Source organism: Rhea americana, unplaced genomic scaffold (assembly GCF_003343005.1).
Source record: "Rhea americana isolate MKP2758 unplaced genomic scaffold, rheAme1 scaffold_97, whole genome shotgun sequence".
Taxonomy (NCBI): domain Eukaryota; kingdom Metazoa; phylum Chordata; class Aves; order Rheiformes; family Rheidae; genus Rhea; species Rhea americana.
In genome coordinates this window covers 2177943-2198611 of record NW_028187166.1, presented here as the reverse complement: position 1 = coordinate 2198611, position 20669 = coordinate 2177943, and the positions used below count along the sequence as shown (strand labels likewise).

The window sequence follows — 20669 nt, the reverse complement described above, 5'->3', positions numbered from 1 at the left end:
TTTACAAAACATACAGAGTTATCATCAGGTTGTGGAACACAACATCCAGCTATTTTAAAAGGAACTTGAACACTTACCAATTTTCCCACAGAAAAGAAACTCTGCTTTTAGGCGATTGATAGTTTCTTTCTCTTCAGGATACCTAGAGGTAAACAGGAGTTTTTCAGCATTCTCTATTCCAGTAAGTGATAAGAACTCTTCAACATTTTTCCTGATTTGATCATTTTCYTTCTGGGAAAATCTGCCGAACTTGATAGCAATACCTAAAAATACACAATTTTTTTTTTTAAGAAAAATATAAACAACAAAAAATACTCAAGCTACACATACCATCTATTCTGCATTGCATTTCAAGTTTACAGAAACTTTTTAGCAAACATATAATGAAAGTTCAATGAATTGAAAAGGTAGAAAAGCTAATCAAAGTGGGACAAAACAAAAACTTRGAGCAGGTAACTTACACCTAGACTTTGGATTTTAATTTGATGGAGGTAGCAGATGCTACAAAGCAGAAAAAAACATGTCYGTTGAAATTAAATATATGAGAGAGAGAGTCTATTAAGATACTGCCTGTTTTATGCACACATGCCCATCACTATGTAACTCAAACTACTGTCACTCACTTGGAATTGGACTGTGCCAGACATGACAAAAAAAACAGCTATTTCTCCTCTGCCAAAACATTGCTGCAGCTGCACATTCTTCCCTCACTAGAGCATTCTTATGATGGCTCACCTTGCTTTTTAAAATGTTTAAACCTTGTTAGGTCTCTTCCAGCCATCTTCCTGATTGAACTATCTGACATTTTCCTCACATGAGGAATAAACTCTTCAAGTTCTTGTTTTGCAGCATCCAAATCCAAGACTGAAAACATGCTAGAGTCCAGGCCATCTTCATCATCCAGTTCATCAGAGGCTATGTTTTCAGTAATGGAATTATTCTTGTCTTCCTCTCTATTTGATGTTGTAGGTTCTGGTGTCCTGATAATAACAACAACAACGCCACCATCACCACACTACTAGAGCTCCAAAACAGAGATTTTATTAGTATCTCTACATGTTCACTGAAGAATAAGAAACTCTATTCCACACACTGTCCCCCTGTATTCCCAACGTTTAAAAGGTGTTGTTTATTATGACGTTTCGGTACCTACAATATCTAAAAAGCTTGCCTGGGTTAAGAGAAATCCCACTTTCCCACAGAACTGCTGCACACAGATATAAAAAAGAAACAGTGCCTCTTGCTACCAGCAGCAACACAGAACTTTTCCATGTGTCTCTCGCTAGTGCTCATTATCAGTAAGAGCAAAAGACTATTTTTAATGTTATTTTTCATTAAGTAATAATTTTAGTCCATTAAACTTGAAAAAAGATTAACTTCACATTCTGGCTCTGGCACCACACTGTATAATAGCATATAGACAAGTGGAGTTCTGCATATAGATTCTACCTGAGAGAAATGACACTCTAACTGTGAAAACCCCCTTTTTTTTTTGTTGTTGTTTTGTTTTTGTTTTTTTAATTCATTCATTCATTCYTGATAAAGTTATGGGTTCTAGAGGCTGTAAAAGCACCAAGAACTACTTACACGAGTATTCGTTTGCATTGAATTGTAAGTTTTTTAATTCAGCTTACTAATTGTTTGGTAAAAAAGCATAATAAAGATTGAATTTAACAACTGGAATCCCTTTACTAAACATGGATTGCTTGCACATGAWTTGCTTCTATAGTTAGAGTTTTCATGTGGGAGAATGGATTTTTTTTTAATCTAAATTGAAGCTAATGGTACTGCACTCTCACAAACTTCCATTATATTTCAGTGTGATAACCAAGAATTAAGCTCTACAAGTAGGTCTGTATGGAATTTCAACTKACAGTTTAGCTTTTGGAAGTTGGCGCTTTCTTTAAATACATACAATACGGACTAGAAGAAAATGTGGGACTCTGTGATGTAAACATATTTGGGGAGCGGAGAGAAAAAAAAATACCCAAACTTACATTATCTCAGATTCTGAAGATTCTTCAGTGACTAAGCTCCTGCTTTTAATCCTTCGAATGCGCTTAGCTTTTCTAGAAGAACGATCAGCCTCGTGAGTAGGCTTAGAAAGCTGAGCAGCTGCATCCACAGGATCTTTGATCGAAGCAGGAGAAGCATTATAGTCAGCATCTTCATGGGATTGCTGGAACACTGTCATACTACTATTTTCTGTAGGYAACGCCAACACTACGTCTTCTTGGGTATTTTGTTCTGGAGATGACAAGAATGACTGATTAACCATTACATCTGTGTCTTCTTCTGTATCTTGGGTGATATTGTGTTTTCTCTTCTTCTTCTTCTTTTTTGACTTTTTATTGTCGTTTTTACTATATGTTTCTGAGGTAGGCAGCTCATTTACCTCATCTTTTTCTGGTGATATTTCCTTTCTTTTCTTCTTAGTAGACTTTTTTACATGATCAGTCTCATTCTCCTGATAGCTCTCARTATTGTCTTGATTTACTTCAGTGCAAATTACATCACTAGGCCCATCTGCACTATCCTCACGTTTCTGCTTCTTTTTTCTCTTTTTCTTTGGGGAACCATCCATTACAGTTTCATTACTGATTTTATCTTCCAGCTCTGTACACATGTTATCTAACAAACGCTGTTCCTTCTCTCCCTCATTTTTCTTTTTCTTCTTCTTTTGACAGACTTCAATGCTCTGCACAGCTTGCTCTTCAAAAAGGAGTGGAGAAGCACGGCTACATTCTGCATTTTGCAGGATTTCCTCTTCATTACTTTCATGTTTCTTATTGTGTTTGCGTTTTTTCTTTTTCTTCTTGAGAGAATCCCAAACTTGAAAGTCATCTGCACTTGCTTCTTCTCTCATGTTTTTTCTTACCTTCAGTAAAAGATATGGGCTTTATTGAAGTACTATAATTTAAGAACTTAATGAAAAAAGATAGTACTTTCGTAAATCTTGGCAACTCTTACTCACACTGTTATATACAGTTACAAAGAAAAACATTTGTATAAAACTATCTTAGTTATTCAGTATTTTCTAAGAAACATAAATATACTTGCTTTTCAGTGCAGCTAATTTTGCAAAGTGACTAGGTAAAAGTGATGTCTTCTTCATCAAACAGATGTGCATCACAGCTGTATTCAGACTTAAATTGCTTTCCTGTAACAACAAAAATACACTTTAATAATTACTAGCTTTAAGTTGACTTTGAATAACTAAGTAAAGGTAGACAGCTAAACTCAACTCAGCTTACAGTATTAAAATAGTAATGAGATAAAATAATAGATATTACATAAATTAGCACTAACAGCCAAATTCTTTTATCAGGAACTTCTGACTAGCTTTGCCTACATTCAGTGGTCCAAATCTAGTCACAACCTGCTAACTTGAACCGACCATTTGTTACCCAGAACAAATCCATCCCTGAGAACTACAAAGTTCCACTGAGCACAYAGGAAGCATTTTCAGCAGATGTTCTACAGCTGACACACAAAGAACATTTACAAGCCAACAGCCCAGCACCCCAGAAATACAACACCTTGATTTTCACATCCCCAAATCAGTTTCCAGCGCTGACCAGAACAAGGCATTAACTCCGCACCGCCGCAGGGAAGAAGCTGCACACGAAGCCTCTCGAGATAAACACCAAACCCCACATTACAATTCAGTTCCGCCCCGCTGCGGGCCACGAGGCGACGCCGAGCCCCTGGGAGCACACGTGCCGCCGCACCAGGCGCGCCGGGCCCCGCGGCAGCGCCCCGGGCCCGCCCGCCTCCAGCCTCCCCGCCGGCACTGCCGGGCCACCCGGAGCCGCCACAGGCCTCCCGGCGGTGGGACGGGCCTCGCCGGGGAGGCCGCACTCCCCTCCCCTCAGGGCCTAGCGCCCTCCCCGCCGGCCGCTACCTCCCCGGGGCAACACGCTCCCCGCCCAGCGGCCTGCCGCGCCGCCCCTCCAGGATAAGGCCCGCCCGCCGCTCCCCGCCGCCGGGACAGCGCCCGCCCGCCCGCCGCACCTCGCCGCCGCCCGCGCTCCACACCGCGTCCGCCCGCAACGGCGGCCCCCCTCGCCCTCCTGCCGCGGCCCTTCCGTTCCCCTCTCCGCACGCTCCTCCGAGCGGAAGCGCTCCCGCCCGGACCTACCCACGGCCGGACCCAACGGCCGGCGCCGCCGTTGCTAGGAGACGGTGCGGGTTGGGGGGGCCCGGCCGCTCCCGGCGCGGCGGGGCCCGGCGGGCGGCACTGCCCCCCCCCGCCCCCGGCCTCCCGGGCCAGTTTCGTGCCAGTTTTCCCGCTTCGCCCTTTATTTCGCGCGCTGCTGCCGGGAGCCGCCGCGGCCGCGAGCGTCCCGTTGCCACGGGAACGGGCAGCGCCGGCGCCCGGGGCCGGGAGCGGAGCGGAGCGGAGCGGAGCGCGCTGGCGGCGCCATGGCCAGCGGCGGCGGCGCGGAGCCCCCGCGGTGGCGGCGGCCCCCGGGCCTGGCCGAGGTGGCGCCGGGCAGCGAGAACGAGCGCCTGGGGGTGGCGCGGGACAGCATGCTGCGCAACCCGCTCATCGCCAAGGTGAGCCCCCCGCCCGCTGCCCGGGCCCGGCCGGGATCGCCGCCCTCCCCCGGCCTCCAGCCTGCGACCCTGCCCCTCCAGCCCGGGCCACGGCCGGGGTCCCCCGCCCTAGCACGGGACACAGCCGGGACCCCTTCACCCACCCCCAGCCTGGGACACAGCTGGGATGCCCCCACCCGCCTCCAGCCCAGGACACGGCCGGGATCATCCCGCCCAGCCCCAGCCTCCTTCCCGNCCCAGCCCCAGCCTCCTTCCCGACCCCCCACGGCACAGCTGCCCCCCATCCTTGCGCCACTGGCCATGAGCAGGACCCGGGGGGGGGGGTCACACCCCACTGCACATTGCCCGAGCCCCCCGCAACAAAATCGGGAAGAAGTTTCCCGTGAAAACACTGGGAGCAGCTGGAAGCATTTCATTTGCTGCTTGTTCATACAACAAGAGATAAAATGTCTCTCCTCACTTCTCCTTCTCAAGCAGCTTCATGTTTTATCACTGTTAAACACTTGGTACCCTCAGAGAATGACACAGTAATTAGTTTGGGAAGGCTTCCTGTACGACAGCCCTGTGGTTTGTGAAGTGCTCAGGGACAGCAACTGGGAACGCCCCTTGCTGCTACCCCGCAAATGGAGAAGGCCAGCAGCAAGCAGGAGGCCCTGCAGGCCACCAGATACTTAGAGGTCTGGCAAAATCTAACAGCCTGAATTAGTACTTCAGACAGGCCACGGAGCTTATAGTCAATTCACAAACTCCTGCACTTCTCATCTTATTGCTTCCTCTTGTATTACAGCTAAGCTGAGCCCTGGGTGGGCTTCATAAAGCTTCATGTGTATCTTTAAGCTGAGTCCTGCTGGGACTAGCCCTTTTCCACCATGGTTGCTTTCAGTCCATTCACACTGGCAAAATTCTGTTTGTGCCCCAAAGCTGATCAGATTTGGCTTGTTTGGATGCTTGCCACTGATTTTGTTGTCTTCTATTTGATGAGACCTGTGGGATCTATCCACTCCTCCTGGGCAACCTCTACCACTACGGCAAGTTACACGAGTTGGAGGAGAGCTGTGCAAGGCACCACTCTTGCAAACATAAATACCCTGTCCAACCAACAGCTATTTCCTGGAGTCCCCTCCCTTAGCAGGCAGCTGAATTACAGCTCTTGTCCCCTGGATGGCACTAGTAGAATAGCTTCTTGCCTTAACCACTTTTTTCATTCCCAGCGATCCTCATCAGAAAAAAAAAAATCTATTTCTCCCTCAGTGCTATATGGACGCAATTGTTGCTTCTGACGGGAGAGAGAAGAGAGGGTGGCTTCAGTTGGTGCCAACCCTCTCTGGAGCAAGCAGCAATCAGGCAAACAGCAAATGGTTTGACTAGCTGCATTTTTTATCCTCTCCTTATGAGGGCAGCCAGTTCTGCTCAAACTCCTTATTTTTTCCCTCACAACATGCAGTGGTGACATTTAAACTGGTGCTGTTCAGCCTGTGCTGCTGTAGTTAAGGTCTTGAGTTCCCTTGATAATCTTTCCTCACCACCATGCTTGGAAGTTGGCCATAAAATTTCAGATTGTGAACACGACAGGAAATTTGGATCTTGCAACATCTAATATCTTCTTTTGCTCATGAAGCGTTAAGATTTCACTGAGCAGTTACATTAAGAGAGCAAAGAAAAACAGAAGTGTATTTTGTGTCATAACTCAAGAGCAACTTTGCTTTTTCAAAACCAGAACTTCTAGTCTTTCTGTTCCCTGGCTCCTTTAAGTTTGCAATGATAGGAAATGATGATGGTATTTTTGATTAGAAGTAGCACTGGGGCAGGATTTCCTAACCTAGCTATCACCCCAGAAGGATCTGGTGCAGACAGGTGCAAAACAAATTATGATGCCCTGCGTGCAAGTACAGAAACCTCGGTGGGATGAAGGCAGCTGCAGCACTGAGGGGCCAGGGAAGATGGGGGAGAGCAAGAGGAGRCAGGCCAGTATCCTCCTCATCCCTCCAACTGCTCCCCCCTTTCTTAGAAAAGCATATAACAAAAACGTGTTAGAGAAAGATGTAATTATATGATGTTTAAAGTAACTGAAGACATAAGTGCAGGGGCTGGGCTAATCCTACTTATTTTCACAATGTAGTCACATTCTTTATTTGAAAAGAGGTATAAATCACCAGTCAGCACAGTAAATTCCAGGTCTACCACTATATAACTGGAGGTAAGCCTGTTGAGAATAGCACCTGTAATATGGTGTATATGTTGCAGTTAGATTATATGCAGTCACCAGGAGTATGTTGACTTGTGTGGGAGTCTTGTCTGTCTGGGCTGAGCTGTTCGGCTGAGTGCTGCACATCCCTAAAGCTCAGTCGACAGCGTTAAACCCTCAGGTCCCACAGGCAGTTTGCTCAGCTCCAGGGTTTGAGTTTTTGCCCAGCATGACTGTTGCAGAGCATCTTGGCAATGGGATTTCTGGGCTGTTATAAAGCGTGGGATATTTTTATACATCTCCGTCTGGATTTTTGCTATCTGGCCAAGGGAAATTCAAACCTGAGCAGGTTGTGAGAAAAGGTAGAGACAATTTCAGCAGTCTGGCCAACTTCTCTGCTCTCAGGTCTTCTTTCCAGGAGGACTTATTTCTCGGTAAGCCAGCTGGTGGAGATGTAGGAAGATCTGCACCCATGTGACTCAGTTCTTTAACATGAAGTAGCTGGGCTGTTAACAGGGATGCTTTTTCACTCTTGAAGTCAGCAGTAATTTCACCTCACATCAAGTTATGTCGTAGTGTTTGTGCGGCAAACTCCTCTGGCCACCATCCAGCTGCCTTCCTACACTGCACCATGCCCCGCTGTTCCCAGCTGCTGTATTTATCAGGGTGCCCTCCACGGCCAGGAGGTCACTGCAATGGGACAGCAGTTTGCTCTGTGAGCATTGGTACGTGGCCAGGTCCCACTCACTGCCACACACACRCRCGCGCGCACACACACACACCCCCTGTCAGCAAGCTCACAGCACCAGTCCTTTGCCATGTTTCCTCTTCATGATTCTGTCTTAAGTCCTGGATCTCTTCTCCCCTTGGGGAAGCTCTCCAGACCACACGTTTTGGACAGCCACCAAAGGGGGTGGCCAATGTGGGTCCCAGTATCCATGCTGTAAGGTGCCACCTGAAAAACAAGGACAGGCAGATGGCATAGGAGAAGGAACAGTGAGAGGGCCCTGAGGAATGCACAGCTGGCCACAGCTGCACCAAGCAGCAGATACCCAAGAGCCTAACCGAGGCACCACAGTGATAGATGGGACACTTACTCACCAGTCGTCCTCCCCCTCGTGTTTGGTCCCCTAACCTTCAGGGTTGCAGTGTGCTTGGAGCAGTGAGCACAGCTGGTGCAAATGTGATGGCTTGCCTGCTTTACAGCAACTAACAGCAGGATCCCCTTCTTCCTCACCCAGTTCCCCCACATACCCTGGGAAGAGAGCATCACATAACCAAATGGAGACCATGCCCCGGCTGGCTGCATTTCAGGCTGCCCTTCCTGCCTCTGAACTGCCCAGCTCTGTTCTCTCACTGGGATGTGTGCACACATACTGTTTTTAATCTGAGCTAGCTGGCTTATCTTTTCACATAAGCATTTCTGAGCAATGAACGTTCTGTCATTATAGAGGGGATTAATGAAACTGATAAGTTAGTTTATCAATATATGTTTGCCTGCAGTATAAAACTGAACAAGGCATTTCATCTACTGATGCCAGTAAAAATCTTAGCAAAGCATTTTCAGCTTGTTTGTTTTTACCACTAAAAGCCTTAGCAAAGCACATTTTTCAGTACAAACTTACTAAAAACCACTCTGCCTTACAAAAATAAGCAAACTCTAGGTAGGAAACACAAGACACCACCATACTTAACCCCCAGCACACCTGAAATTCACTGCAGAACAGCAGCTCCTCACAGAAGTTTGGTTATGTTCATATAATTTCTTCCAAGTAACATGCCGTAATTAAGCATGACATACCTGCCAACATCATTGTGTCACCAGTCTATAATTGGACAGATCCCCAGCGTATGAAGGGTAAATGCAAAATCACAGCTCACCCAATCTCTTTGATACCCATGTATCAAAGCATGCTCTAACCTGTTAAAATATGTACAGGGAACATGCAAAAAATGGGGTCCAATAACTGCTCTGCATGGAGCAACTTCAGGGTTGAGTGTCATCTAGCTGGCATTCAGACCTGAAACCAAATGTTATGATATTAAGAAGAAAAAAAATGCAGCTTTCAGAAGCYGCAGGGAAGGATGCTCCCCTTGCAGTACCTTTGAGGCAGGCCTCTCTGTGCTGACCTGCCACAGCCAGGAGGTCTTAATCCATCATCTGTACTGCAAACAGGATAACCAGTTTTAATAAACAGAAGCTTTCAGAACTATTAGAATGCACAATATTTGCTTTAAAAGCTTGTTGTTTACATGAAAACTGATGCCAGGCCATTTAGGCTTCATTTTCCTATGCTCTTCTTTTCAGCTCCGAGGGCTAGAACCTTTCCTTATAAAATTGAACAAGAGCTGTAGTGCTTAGGCTATGACATTTCAGCAGCATGTACAGTTAAAAAAAAAAAAAAACAAAAAACAAAACTATAGGACCTGACACACCAATATCCTTGGTTTTGGCAATCTCAGCAGAAGGAGGGATCAACTAGGCCAGGGAGGTTGAACAGCCTTTTTCAGTGAAGAAATGGATTTCCACTGCACCTACCCAAGACACTGTGGGTAGAGCTTGCCACCCGGTCACCCTGCTCCATGCCCAGGGGGAACAGCTCAGCGCTGGTGAAGGCAGGGCACTAGGCAGACAGCCAAGGACTCCACTTGCCACATGGGTACCAAGTAAAGRGGGGAATTACTCACCAGATTTTTCTTTGTACACCTCATCATGAAGCATTTCTAAGACATCTGACGTATCACAGAGCAAGGCACTGGTGAGTTGTTCCCCCCACCCCCCCAAAAAAATAAACCCACAAAACCCTTTCTCTGTATCTCTCCCCAAAACAAAATGGACAGCTAAAAAGGGGAAGCAGCAGCATTTTAATCAGACTAGAAGAGTTCTCACATCATGAAAAGAAGCTGTAATCATGTAATAGACAAACATGAACACACGCACGGTGTGAATAAGGGTATTTACTTTGATTTGCAAAATGTGCTCATTAAAAACATCTTTTGCAATAGTAATTACTAAAGGGACAGGTTTTCCATCACCCCGGCATTGAAGCTTTTATTAGCAGGCTTGAATTGTATCATTAACAGGGGTTTTATGCATGTAATTGTTGTACTCAGTCTTTAAGCCTTTACTTAACTACCACCATAAAAAAAAAAAAAAAAAAAGTCTTTTTTCCAGATTCAGTCATCTTCTTTAGTAGGTCCATGCAGCCTCCTCATCTCTCCTCTGCTTGGAGCAATTCCTGGGGTGCAACTGAGGCTTCATATCTGGTGTGGTGTTGACTAAAGATAGCCAAAAGGCCCCAAATGTGATAAGGTTGTTTGCAACAGCCCAGCCCAGCCCAGCTGCACCCACAGACACTTGGGTAACTTTCCTCAGGTACTCACTGTGTTGATTTAAATAGCTCTGTCCCCCTTCCTAATACATGCCCAGTTTCAGCTGTTTGGAATCAAAGCATGGATTCAGAAGTTGTTCAGGGCCAAATTTTAGTTCACCTGTCTCAGGTGGGTAACTCCTGTGACGGGAAGGTGAGCAGTCACAAGTAATGCGAACTGTATTTGGAATAAGGTGGTGTTTTATTTGGTGTTAATTATACTATTTACCTCAAATCACTACATGTGCTGAGTATTCTGCTTTCTGCGCTTGCTGCTTAGGGACACTGAGGATTAATTAGTGTTCATGCAGCATTTTGTGTGCTTATTACTGTTATTATTCTATTGCTACTACTATTATATTTTTGCAATCTAAAGCCAGTGTTTTGTTTGTAAAAATTGTGTTTTGAAATATCTACACTGTACAGCTCAATAATTCATTAGAGAAATAAACTAATAAAGGTCTGGTTAGTCAAATAATCATTAGGTTTGGTTCTGAGCTTTGTCTTGCCAGTGCTGTGACTTCTAAGGGTTTGCTTCTCAGCATGAACTCATTTAAGATTTTAAATGAATTATTTGGTACAGTACAAATTAAACTCCTCATGAGCCTCAGTGCCCTCCCACATTCTGCACAAACACCTCCAAAATAAATGAAGCATTTCCAAAAAGCAAGTAAACACTCTGCATGAATGAAAATAGTGGAATTTTCTCCTGGTTGTTTGAAGGCAGGACTTAGGCTGCAACCTGGCAGCTGTGATGCAGTGGTCAGAGAGTCAGCGCTAGGCATTCGTTGCTGCTCACCCCAAAGATTGGCATGCAATATGTAGAAGCAAGCAAGGGGGCATTTTCATCCTTTACATGAACAAAAACAATGCAAACTGGTGAGACTAATAAGCCCAGAAACATTACAAGGTGAATGCCTTTCATGTTCATGAAAAATGCCTGTGTTTATTTGTCTAATACAATGGAAATAAAGCTTCAAAGGCCGTTTGATTTAAAAGTGCATTATTAAAATCAGCCAGCACAATAATAACCATTAGACTAAACTGTTGCATTAGTATGACCCTAACATCAGTGTTGTCTTAGCAGAGAACATCCATGCAACCACTTGCATGAGTTGTTGGCGCTACAAAATCAGAAATTAAGCTAAAGGAAGAAAGAACGCACAGAAAAGAGGTAAAAAGTAAAATGAAAAAAGGTCACAAATGGGACCATCCATAAAATAAGTCTGCACTATTCACAGTGCACCCAGGGTTGTGTCAGGCTATAAATTTTTATGATGAACCTGAAACTCAGGCCGTATTGTCTGAAAGATTTAAGAAACTTTGAGGAAGAGCCAACATCAGCTTACAGCGGAGGCCCCAAACTGTGTTAAGCCAAGAGGTGATTTTCAGACTAGCTCAAATCCAAGATGCCATGCAAAAAGTCAGGGGCGTTTGAGTCCCTGTCAGACAGAGGGAAAAGGCTTGCAACAGTCCCCAAGACAGCTGTGTATAGTGTCTTGCAGTTCCTTTCCAAGTTTATTCCTTTCTGCCATTTCAAGAAAAACTTGCTAACGTGCCCTTATTCGCAAGCTGTTCTCCAGGGGCCTTGAACAGTCTGAGGGCAGCACCACGGACCCAGCTAAAGCTTATAAGAGCATGAGAATATTGCTGCCTTATTTCCTCCCCACCTTCGTACTCCTTTCACCAGCCACAAGAAATATCCCGGCTTTCCTGGAAGAGGCACACGAAAGTGTGCTGAGTGTACAGGAAAAAACCCAAGAGGGTGGGTAGGAACTGCGCAGTACCGGCAGGCATCGCGCGGGCATCAGTAGGCAACGGCCGGAAAGAAAGCAAAAAGCGCTGCTTCCTTTTTAAACCTTTGCTTTACCACCGAATTCAGTTCCTCTCTTTTTGAATACTGTGCAGCAGAACATAGAGCAAACAATACATATTCGTGGTGGTCACAGAGACCAACATTTGTAGTTCCATGTTTTTGCAAGTTTTTAGCCGTACTTCCCCCAAGGGCAGATTTCTTTCCATGCAAAATCTTAGAGACGCTCTTGTGTTTAATTACTGTATTGGAGAAGCCTTTTTCATCTTGCAGGGATCATTTTGTTCTTGCTTGGCTGCTTGCATTGTACAAATTAGACAAAACTTTAAATTTTTGAGGGTATTTTCTTTTGTTTAACCTTTTATGTTCTCTAAAGTGCAGCAAATTACGCTATAACTTTTCTATTCACAGTAATTTATCTGAAGAGACATCAGTAAGTGGAAGTAGAACCCTATTACTAGATTTCCCAGGGCAGCCTTTAAGAAAACTTTATTATCAGTGGAAATATGTCCAATTCTAATTTTTAAAGTAAATCAGTGTGCTGTTTTCTGCCTAAAAAAATTTACAAATAGAACTTGATTAAAAACACTAGTATAATTCCTATAATTCCCAGCTGAAAAAAAAAAAAAGAATTGAAAAGCAAGCAAAATATATTATGGAAGATATTGCTTGTACGATGGAAGAGCAAACTCGTCTGAAAAACAAAAATCATTTTAACGACAAGCTTTGGGCTGCCTGCGCAGGTAGAGGAGCCTCTTTGTTTGCAGCCTGCTTTCTAAGGTAGCAACGGCCCTTTGCCTTCATCCTCTTGGATCACCTCCTGGGTCGCTGCGTGCCGCTTTCCGTAAGGACAGCAAGTACCGCGACGTACCGGGCGTTAAAGCCCGAATACCCGCTGAAGCACCAAGGCTCCCCGCACACCGTGAGGAAGGTGCTTCCTCCCTCGCCGCGCTCCTCCTCCCGTCCCCGCCTGGCGCCGCTGCCAGGGGCTTCCTCGCTGTCCCAGCCTCCGCAATCAGGGAGCTAAAAATTGTTATCAGATTAGCCRCGGTGCTGAAAAGCACAGTCCCGGATCGCGCTCGCGGTTAGTTAGCATTTAGATAGGCTGGGACGGGGGTCTGTACAATAGGCATCAAAGCTGAACTCTCGATGCGGCAAGAGGGATTAATTTCTTTAACCAACATGCCTGATCTGGCCTATCTCATTACCCTGCCTTGTCAGTGTCGATGTTAGATTTGATTGAAGATTATACCATTTAGGCCTTTCCCCTGTTTTCCACAGAAACCGGGCCTATTGAATTGCACATTCTTCCATGGGCCCCTGTCAATACGCAGCGGCCTGAGCCTCTAATTCTGCTTCATTTAAACTTCATCAACTTTTCCAATCAAGTGGAAGGATCTGAAATAGGCTCCGTAAGCAGAAAGGCCCTTTTTCCTTTTGTCAGATAATTTATTCCGTTTTCTCTTTCGCTCCCCCTCACTTCCCCACCTCTTTCTCTTTTTCTTCTTTTCGCTCCCTTTCCCTGATGCTGAAAATGAGATTACAGTATTTAAATGACTATGATAATCAATCGGGGGACCTTGAGCCGAKATTGAGGTTAATTTTTCTTAGCAGAACAAAGAAGCGTGATGCCACTGGGGATTTGAAGGTGCAATCTGTGTTTCATGCTTGTATTCCTCCCCCCTACCCGAAACTGCAGTTTTCGGAGTCTTTTCTTGTTACTAACTAGGCAGTTGTTGTGATTTTTAACAGAGGCAACCCCTGGGAGAGAAGAAATGTAATTTTGGGCTGATAAACAGCTAACAGCCTTCAATCAACAATTTTAATAGGAAAAAAAAATTCACTTACATGATGTGACTGCAGATCTAATGAAAGTGCTATCATTACTGTATTTATTTTTAAATATACTTTGAATAATTTTCCATAGTGGTATAGCTAGTCAATCCAGCCTGCGCAGTAGAGTTGTGAACTTTTAGCTGAATACCCGCCTTTCATTCAGCCACTCTTTCAACTTAGAYGCTTTCTTGGTTGCCTGAAAAAAGTTGAGACTTTTGTCATAGTTTTGCTAATCAGAAATGGAATCACTATGTTCATCTTAAACCAGCATTGAAATGGCTCATGAAGTGTTTAGATAATGTATTTTTTGTTGTAACATGCCAGCATTCTCTCGCCTGGATCTTTCCCCTACCCATCTAAGGAATAGAGAAAGAGAAAAATATGTATTTCTTTGCTTCCATCCTAGCTGTCTTGTCAGTGCTGTTTTACATGCTGCCACCCAATGTTATCTTTTATTTGTGTCAGGAAAGAGGATTTGACAAGTTCAGTATACAATGTTCATTTGGCAAGGCAAATTTTTCATACCAATTTTGAGTAGAAAATGAAACCATCTTTCAACACAATGAGCAACATCATTTTTGGACAGACTTATTATGAGGAGAAGAATTGCAAAACTTTATTTCTTTACACAATCCCCAAAACCCTGGAAATGAGACATTTAAACAAAAAAAAATGCATGTATGAATGTTTGAGGCCATCAGTTTGTTTTAGAAATAAAAAATAACCACCAGCTGCTGTCAAGTAGCTGTGGCCTCCTTTTTGTTAATCAGATGCCGCTGAAATTGGTTGCATCGTAATGTAGCTCTGTTTCTAATCTTTTAAACTGTCAAGAGACTGGGAAAGGCAGACTATCTTTAAAAGTTTGTCAGTGTTTGCCAAGCAAAACACTCATTAGTCAATGGTAGCATAGGCTGAGCTCCTCAAAAATGCCCAAGACCTACATGAGGTAGGGGCTAGGTCTCACCGTGTTTCAGAGAGATCAGGGTACCTTCCCTTCCAGCTACATTTTATGGCTGCACTACAACCTCTGAACTATCCAATTAATGGAAAAGTCTTGTCATAAAATCTGTTTCCTGTGCTCCGCTGTCTGTTTGGACCCACTGTCTGTCCCGAGTTATGCAGATGCAGCAGGTTCCTTGGAGAAGAGGCTCTTAGTTTTGGCTTCATACAGCCCCTGCTCCAGTGTGATCTGGTCCGTGGCAAGGACTCCCTACTGCAGCTGCATAGCGATGACCCAGGACTGCTAAATACATGTTTTCTAAGGAAGTGCGTTGGAAAAGGTCTGTAGCACCTTTAGTGAGCGACAAGCTCATTTTAACACGCAGGACCTCTGCAAAGTTGGAAGATGCTATTTAAGGGCCTTGTAGTGGGCTGTATGTCTTCCTTATTCTGCAAGTCCACAGGAAACCTCAGCCTTCAAGGGAAACTGGGATGATCTTTGATGCCCCARCTATGGCCCTGTATGAATTTTACCCACAACAAAAGAGCAAGAAGCCCAGAGGCCCATGTCCAACCTCAGCAGAGTTTGAAGAAGCTTTGTGTGTATCTTGGAGCACTGGTTTGCACTGATAGTGTTCCCTCTTTAAGCAAATATTGACTCACCATGGGGAAATTAAAACTCCATTAGATGTGCCACATTGTAGAGCAGACCCTATTAGAGCGGTCGAGTTGCAATTAATTGGTTTCCTCAGATATTACTTAATTTTGGGAAGGCGCRAGTAGACGGGAAGGACAAGGCTGATCTAAACAATAATTTCTTAAAATGACACAATCTAAATAAACTAATGAGATGATTACATAGTTATTAATCTAAACCTAAAGAAGGGTCAGGAAAATATTGGGTATATAACAATTTAGAAAAAAACGGCAGAGGTAATATCATTCTGGTTTAAATCATCGTGAAGCAATCAGCATTTGTGCTTTGAGGTAGATGATGGTTTAGCAGATTAATTATATTTCATGCAAAAACCTGCTTTTCAAAGTGTGTCATCTCCTACTTTTCTTTGCTCAATTGTTTAATTTTTGAACATACAGGCAGAAGGAGGCCTCTGCATACATGGCGCTGCCGATTTGGATGTTGGTTTTTAGTTAAGGTTAAATTGAGATTAAGAAATAGAGAAGGGAATAATGAGAGAGGACCTTGTAAATAGGACACTTGGTGGTACAAGTCAGGAAGAAGATCCCCAGCAGGTTAGGCAGGGGCAACTGGTACCACTCACGGTGTAGTGGAACACAGTGGCCAAGCTGGGTGACCGACAGATCCACTTTATTAGCCCGGGAGGCCCCCGCACAGGCAGCCCCTCTGCAGAGGGGCCGCTGGGTGCTCCGGCTGCATCGGTGCAGCCCTGCCGTGGTGTCCCCCGGCCGCTGCCCACGCAGGCAGGTTATCCAGCCCCCTGCTTCCGCGTAGCTCTGCTGGGCAGAGCTCGTTTACTTGTATTATTAGGGTGAAAAAGTTTTGGGTTTCAGGAGAATAAATAACTAGGCCTTATAAATCATTAAAATGTGCTATAAGAAAAATACAGGATGACTATAAATAGAAAACAAAGCAGCTCATATATAAACTTTTACAATGACTGTTACTCAAACTATTGTCACCATCTGTTTTTAAGCACATTTAATATCCGTAATCTCTAGAGACTGACATCCTTTCAAAGCCCAGTTCTTTTGCTCAGGCACTGGAAGTGTGTTGGTCTCCATAAGCCTCCACTGATGTCAATGAAGAGCATTTAGTGACAGTAGCTCAGGTCCTGTGACTGGCTCAGTCTGTCTCCAGCACCTCATTACAGCAAGCAGTGAAAGATCTGAGATGGGTACCGAGTGGCTGATCCTGCAAACCTCCACAGATACAGACCTTGACTTAATATAGAATGAGCTCTATTTAACAACATGTTAATCTTTCTGCAATTTCATCATTATTGTCACCCTTTTCATTATTACTTAGACAATAAATGATGCAGGTAAAGTCAAGCTTATCTAGCTATTCTTAAACCTTTCTCAAGGAATATGCACATCTTTTCGAAGAGACAGATAGTATTTCTACATTCTGCTTAATGCTCAAACTGAAGTCAAGATGAGTTTGATTTCAGGGGGAAACAAACTGGACTTTGTGCTTTCAGACTTGAGCATTAAGTGTTTGTATTCTGTAGTCTGATTTTATTTTCGTCATGTGAAACAATAAAGTAGAAGTATTCGGTGACTAATACACATCGGTGCAACTTTGCACCCAGCTGCAAAGAGGAGATCTCAAACTGTCAGCTATCTTCAGCTATTTGGTTTACAGCTCTGAAAAATCAAATAGTAGCTTTGGTCCAATATGATTGTCACTGAAAACTCCACAGTAGAGTACTTTGACTACTTAAACTCCTGAAGGTAGCTAATAGATTTTTCCAGAGGAAAGGCTGGGCTGCCTACACTAGACGATGATGAACAATTAGGGGTTACACCACATGGGTATACTGAAGAGCCCTTAGGCACATATTTGGATGGAGGAAAGCAGGCCACAGATCTGGAGAGCAAATCCTGACAGCCTGAGGTGCCCATTCTTGGTAAGGAGGAGGCTTTGCGCAGCTTAGATTTTAAGAGATGTGTTTGCATCACTGTTTTGCTGGGCACAAATGAGAAGCTGTTGCTGTATGGTACAGAGGGAAAATGATTTATTTGTTCTCAAGAGTTAGAAATAGCCTGGAGCCAGAGCATTCAGATTTTCCCAACTGTTGGGGTGTTTAGGATCTGGGATCACACTGTTCTGTTTGTTTCCATTAATGTGGCATGGAATCGTGATCATTGCAGAGATGGGAGATCTAATCATTGAATTCCAGCATCTAACTCGTGATCAGAACTTAGCAACTCAAACTAGTCTCAAAATAAGGCTCTGCCCTGCCTCTGGAGTCATTCAGCCCGGCTCCAGTGGCCAGGCACAAGTTGCCCAGGTGTGATGAAGAGCAGAATTTGCTTTTCTGCACTGACACTCCTGAGACTGGACTCCCAGGTGTAGAAACAGCCAGCTGGAAACACTGGCTGAGGATTTCTTAACAGGCTAAAACTGACTGGATGGATTTCTGCAAAAACAAAATTCACCGAGCAACAATTGGAAAAAGCAATTTTCTTTTCAGGAAAACATGGGTACTTGTTTTGTTTTTATCCTAAACTCACAGAAACAGCTTCCTAAAACATGACACCAGCCTCTCTTAATCAGGGTCTGCCCCTCACCTCTTTCCTGCAGGGCTGTTAGCATGCAGCGGTCCTTTTAATTTGAGAATTTAACAAGTAATTCTAAATTGGGACTTTGAAAAACCTGTGATCCTATCTAGCATGTCGATCCTATCAGATATGGCTCTGTGCTTTCACTATATTGAAAACAAAGGGGGAGAAAGTCTAACACATGGTATCTGCAACTAGAAAGAGCTCTACTGTAAGAGGATACTGAGCTGTTTTTATAAAGCTCAGTATTATGCTTGAATTATGCCTGAATAAAGAGCAAGAACATTGTTAAAGGGCCCAAAACATTGACCGTAGTGGATCTTCTTTCTTCCAARCCATTCAGTGGTGGTGTTTTTGGCTGTTAGTGATTTGGTATTGTATTTATAAGCCAGCAGGGTAATCCAGAGAGCAGCAGGAGGGGCAGTTGCCTTAAATAAAGCTTTACAATGCTGCTAATTAAAATGATCCTTCCTCTCCCTATGATGACTAATGAGACAGAAAGAAGAACCAGGGAGGGTTAATGAAAATGTTGCCATGAGATTCTCTACTTTTAATTGGTCTTTTTAATGTTTTAATCTCCTTTATGATGTGGGAGTGGAGACAGAGAAATTTTCTTTCGGGCTTTCTTGTACCGTGCTCAATAGGTTTGTAACGCACAGCTTTTGAGGTGTGCATTTCTGCATGTAATAAGAGTCTATAAGCAAAAGTCTGAGAGCAAGCGTATGTATGCCTAGAGATGGAAGAACCAAATTTTGTACTTATCTGGGGATGAAAACAAAAAACCTATTTTTAGGCTCAGCTTCCAAAACTCTAAGGGAGAATCCATACCCTGAGAACTGAGGCCGAGATCTGTTGTGAAGGATTGGCGCTGATGCTCAATAGTATTTAGAGCTTTAGGTCATGATGCTCTATTAAATGCAATATTTATCCCATGAGCATGTCACAGTTCACCTCAGATGTCAAGAATTCAATTAATATTCTATTTAATAGAACATGCCGTGACCTAACCTTTTAATACTCTTAGTGTGTCTGAGCCCTCCTTATTAATGTCACTCTCTAACTTTCCTTCTCAGCTAATGCATCTAGCAACAACAACTGGGATGGGGAAATTGGAAGCAAGGAGAGAGGGGAAGAGATTTAAATTACTTTTGGACCTCACTGTGTGGCTTCACTAGCTTTATCCCTTGTAAAACTCAGTTCACAGGGAGTTAGCACACCCTGCTTTTCCCATTTTTATGGGGTTGACATCTTGCAAGCTTCAGCTTTCTATTGATTCAAAAACACAAAAGGCACCACCAAATCTTTCATGGTTTGAGTCAGTTATTTCCATTGAAACAGCATTTCCCCTGCCTCACATCACATTATCAAATTTAGGATTGGGTGAAAGCAATCATGTGAGTAATGCTTGCAGGATTAAATCTTTGTCTTGAAACTTCACCTGCTTACTGTGATGGTGTGCTTGTATGTAGCAGAGATTTTGGAATTGCTACTGCAGAATTTTAACTGTATTGCATCTAAAAATTGTCTCTGAAAGTGGGATCACTTGAATGCATCAAGATTTTCCAGATCAGATTAGAAAATCGCAAGATTCCTCCTGGCCTTAAGTCTCTGAGTAAATAGGATTGCCTTCTTTCATATATCACTCTCAGTAATGCAACAGCAACCCAACTTGACAATTTTGTTGCTGATTTAGATCAGATGTAGCAGAACCAGATTCTGCCATCTTTGAGTCATCTCTAGAGGGCTACTAGGAGAAAGCCATAAAAAAACACAGTAAATTGTGCATTTGAGATCACATGAAGTAGAAGATGGGCTTAGTAATTTGATGCATTTTATACCTCATTTTTTTTCAAGAACAGAATTCATTTTGAAGACTCCTAAACAGGATCAGCTGCAGCCTGCTACCATGCATGTGCAAGACATCCCTAACACTTTAGAAATAAGAGGAGATGGAAAGCAAATAAGTGTTCTAAATTAATCTGTATCATGTAGTCTTTCCATTTGGAGAAGTACTAAATAGCAACAGACCTTTTTTTGAAGGCAGCATTTCTGTGCCTTCAGGCAGGCGGGAGGGATGTAGGTTGGCACAGCCAAAAAACACCTGCCTGCGTGTGGGAGGGGGCCAGGCTATTACCACACCTGTGATTTCAGCAAGATTTGTTTGGAAGATCAACCAATAAATACAGAGCCYGTGCTGCAGCTCCTTAGAGGAGGAGGAAGAATAGACATTGTGCCAGCTATTTTCATGCAACTATATTCATTATTTATGCAGAAGAGGAGATATTTCAGGAAAATAGAGCTGAGCCATGAGTGACAAGGTATCTTTCCAGAGCACAAGGTGCAGGAAAATTGCACTGAGGCTGACAGCTTTTTAATGTAGAGTCTCATTTCACTGAATTACTGCATGTTGGCATTTTGAAAGTACAAGATGACCTATTTATTAGCTGTGAATCAAACAGAAATTACATGCTAGAAAATAAAAAAGTTGTATGTTTCTTCCAGCTGGTAAGGTGCTTATCCTACAAAAATAATATATACATAAAACCAATAAACAAAGGATCATCAGTCACAAAGCACTAAATTTAATGTTCTAGGAGCCATATTCATCTTGTAATATTGAAATCACATATACTTGTTTCCTTACTTATGATGTAATGTTAAATGCACGTATGTCATAATACTTTACATTTCACTATCCTTA

General features: G+C 43.6%; 2 protein-coding genes across 3 annotated transcripts in view; one reads left to right on the top strand and one right to left on the bottom strand.

Annotated features, from left to right (window-relative positions):
* Positions 1-4067, bottom strand: part of TTF1 (transcription termination factor 1) — a 9380-nt gene extending 5313 nt beyond the window's left edge. The window contains exons 1-6 of one of the 2 annotated variants that reach the window (XM_085325285.1): positions 4015-4060; positions 3540-3631; positions 3061-3160; positions 1998-2878; positions 736-980; positions 78-263 (exon numbers count right to left, since the gene is read on the bottom strand). In XM_085325285.1, coding sequence (XP_085181411.1) covers positions 78-263; positions 736-980; positions 1998-2866 — 1300 coding nt within the window. In that variant the 5' untranslated portion in view covers positions 2867-2878; positions 3061-3160; positions 3540-3631; positions 4015-4060. Of the gene's footprint in view, positions 1-77; positions 264-735; positions 981-1997; positions 2879-3060; positions 3161-3539; positions 3632-4014 lie in introns of both variants that reach the window. The other variant, XM_085325286.1, reaches the window with a different exon arrangement.
* Positions 4068-4425: 358 nt separating this feature from the next.
* The window catches only part of CFAP77 (cilia and flagella associated protein 77), a 61590-nt gene continuing 45346 nt past the window's right edge, over positions 4426-20669 (top strand). Inside the window, exon 1 of the mRNA XM_085325238.1 lies at positions 4426-4560. Within this exon, the coding sequence (XP_085181364.1) occupies positions 4426-4560 (135 nt within the window). The remainder of the gene's footprint in view (positions 4561-20669) is intronic.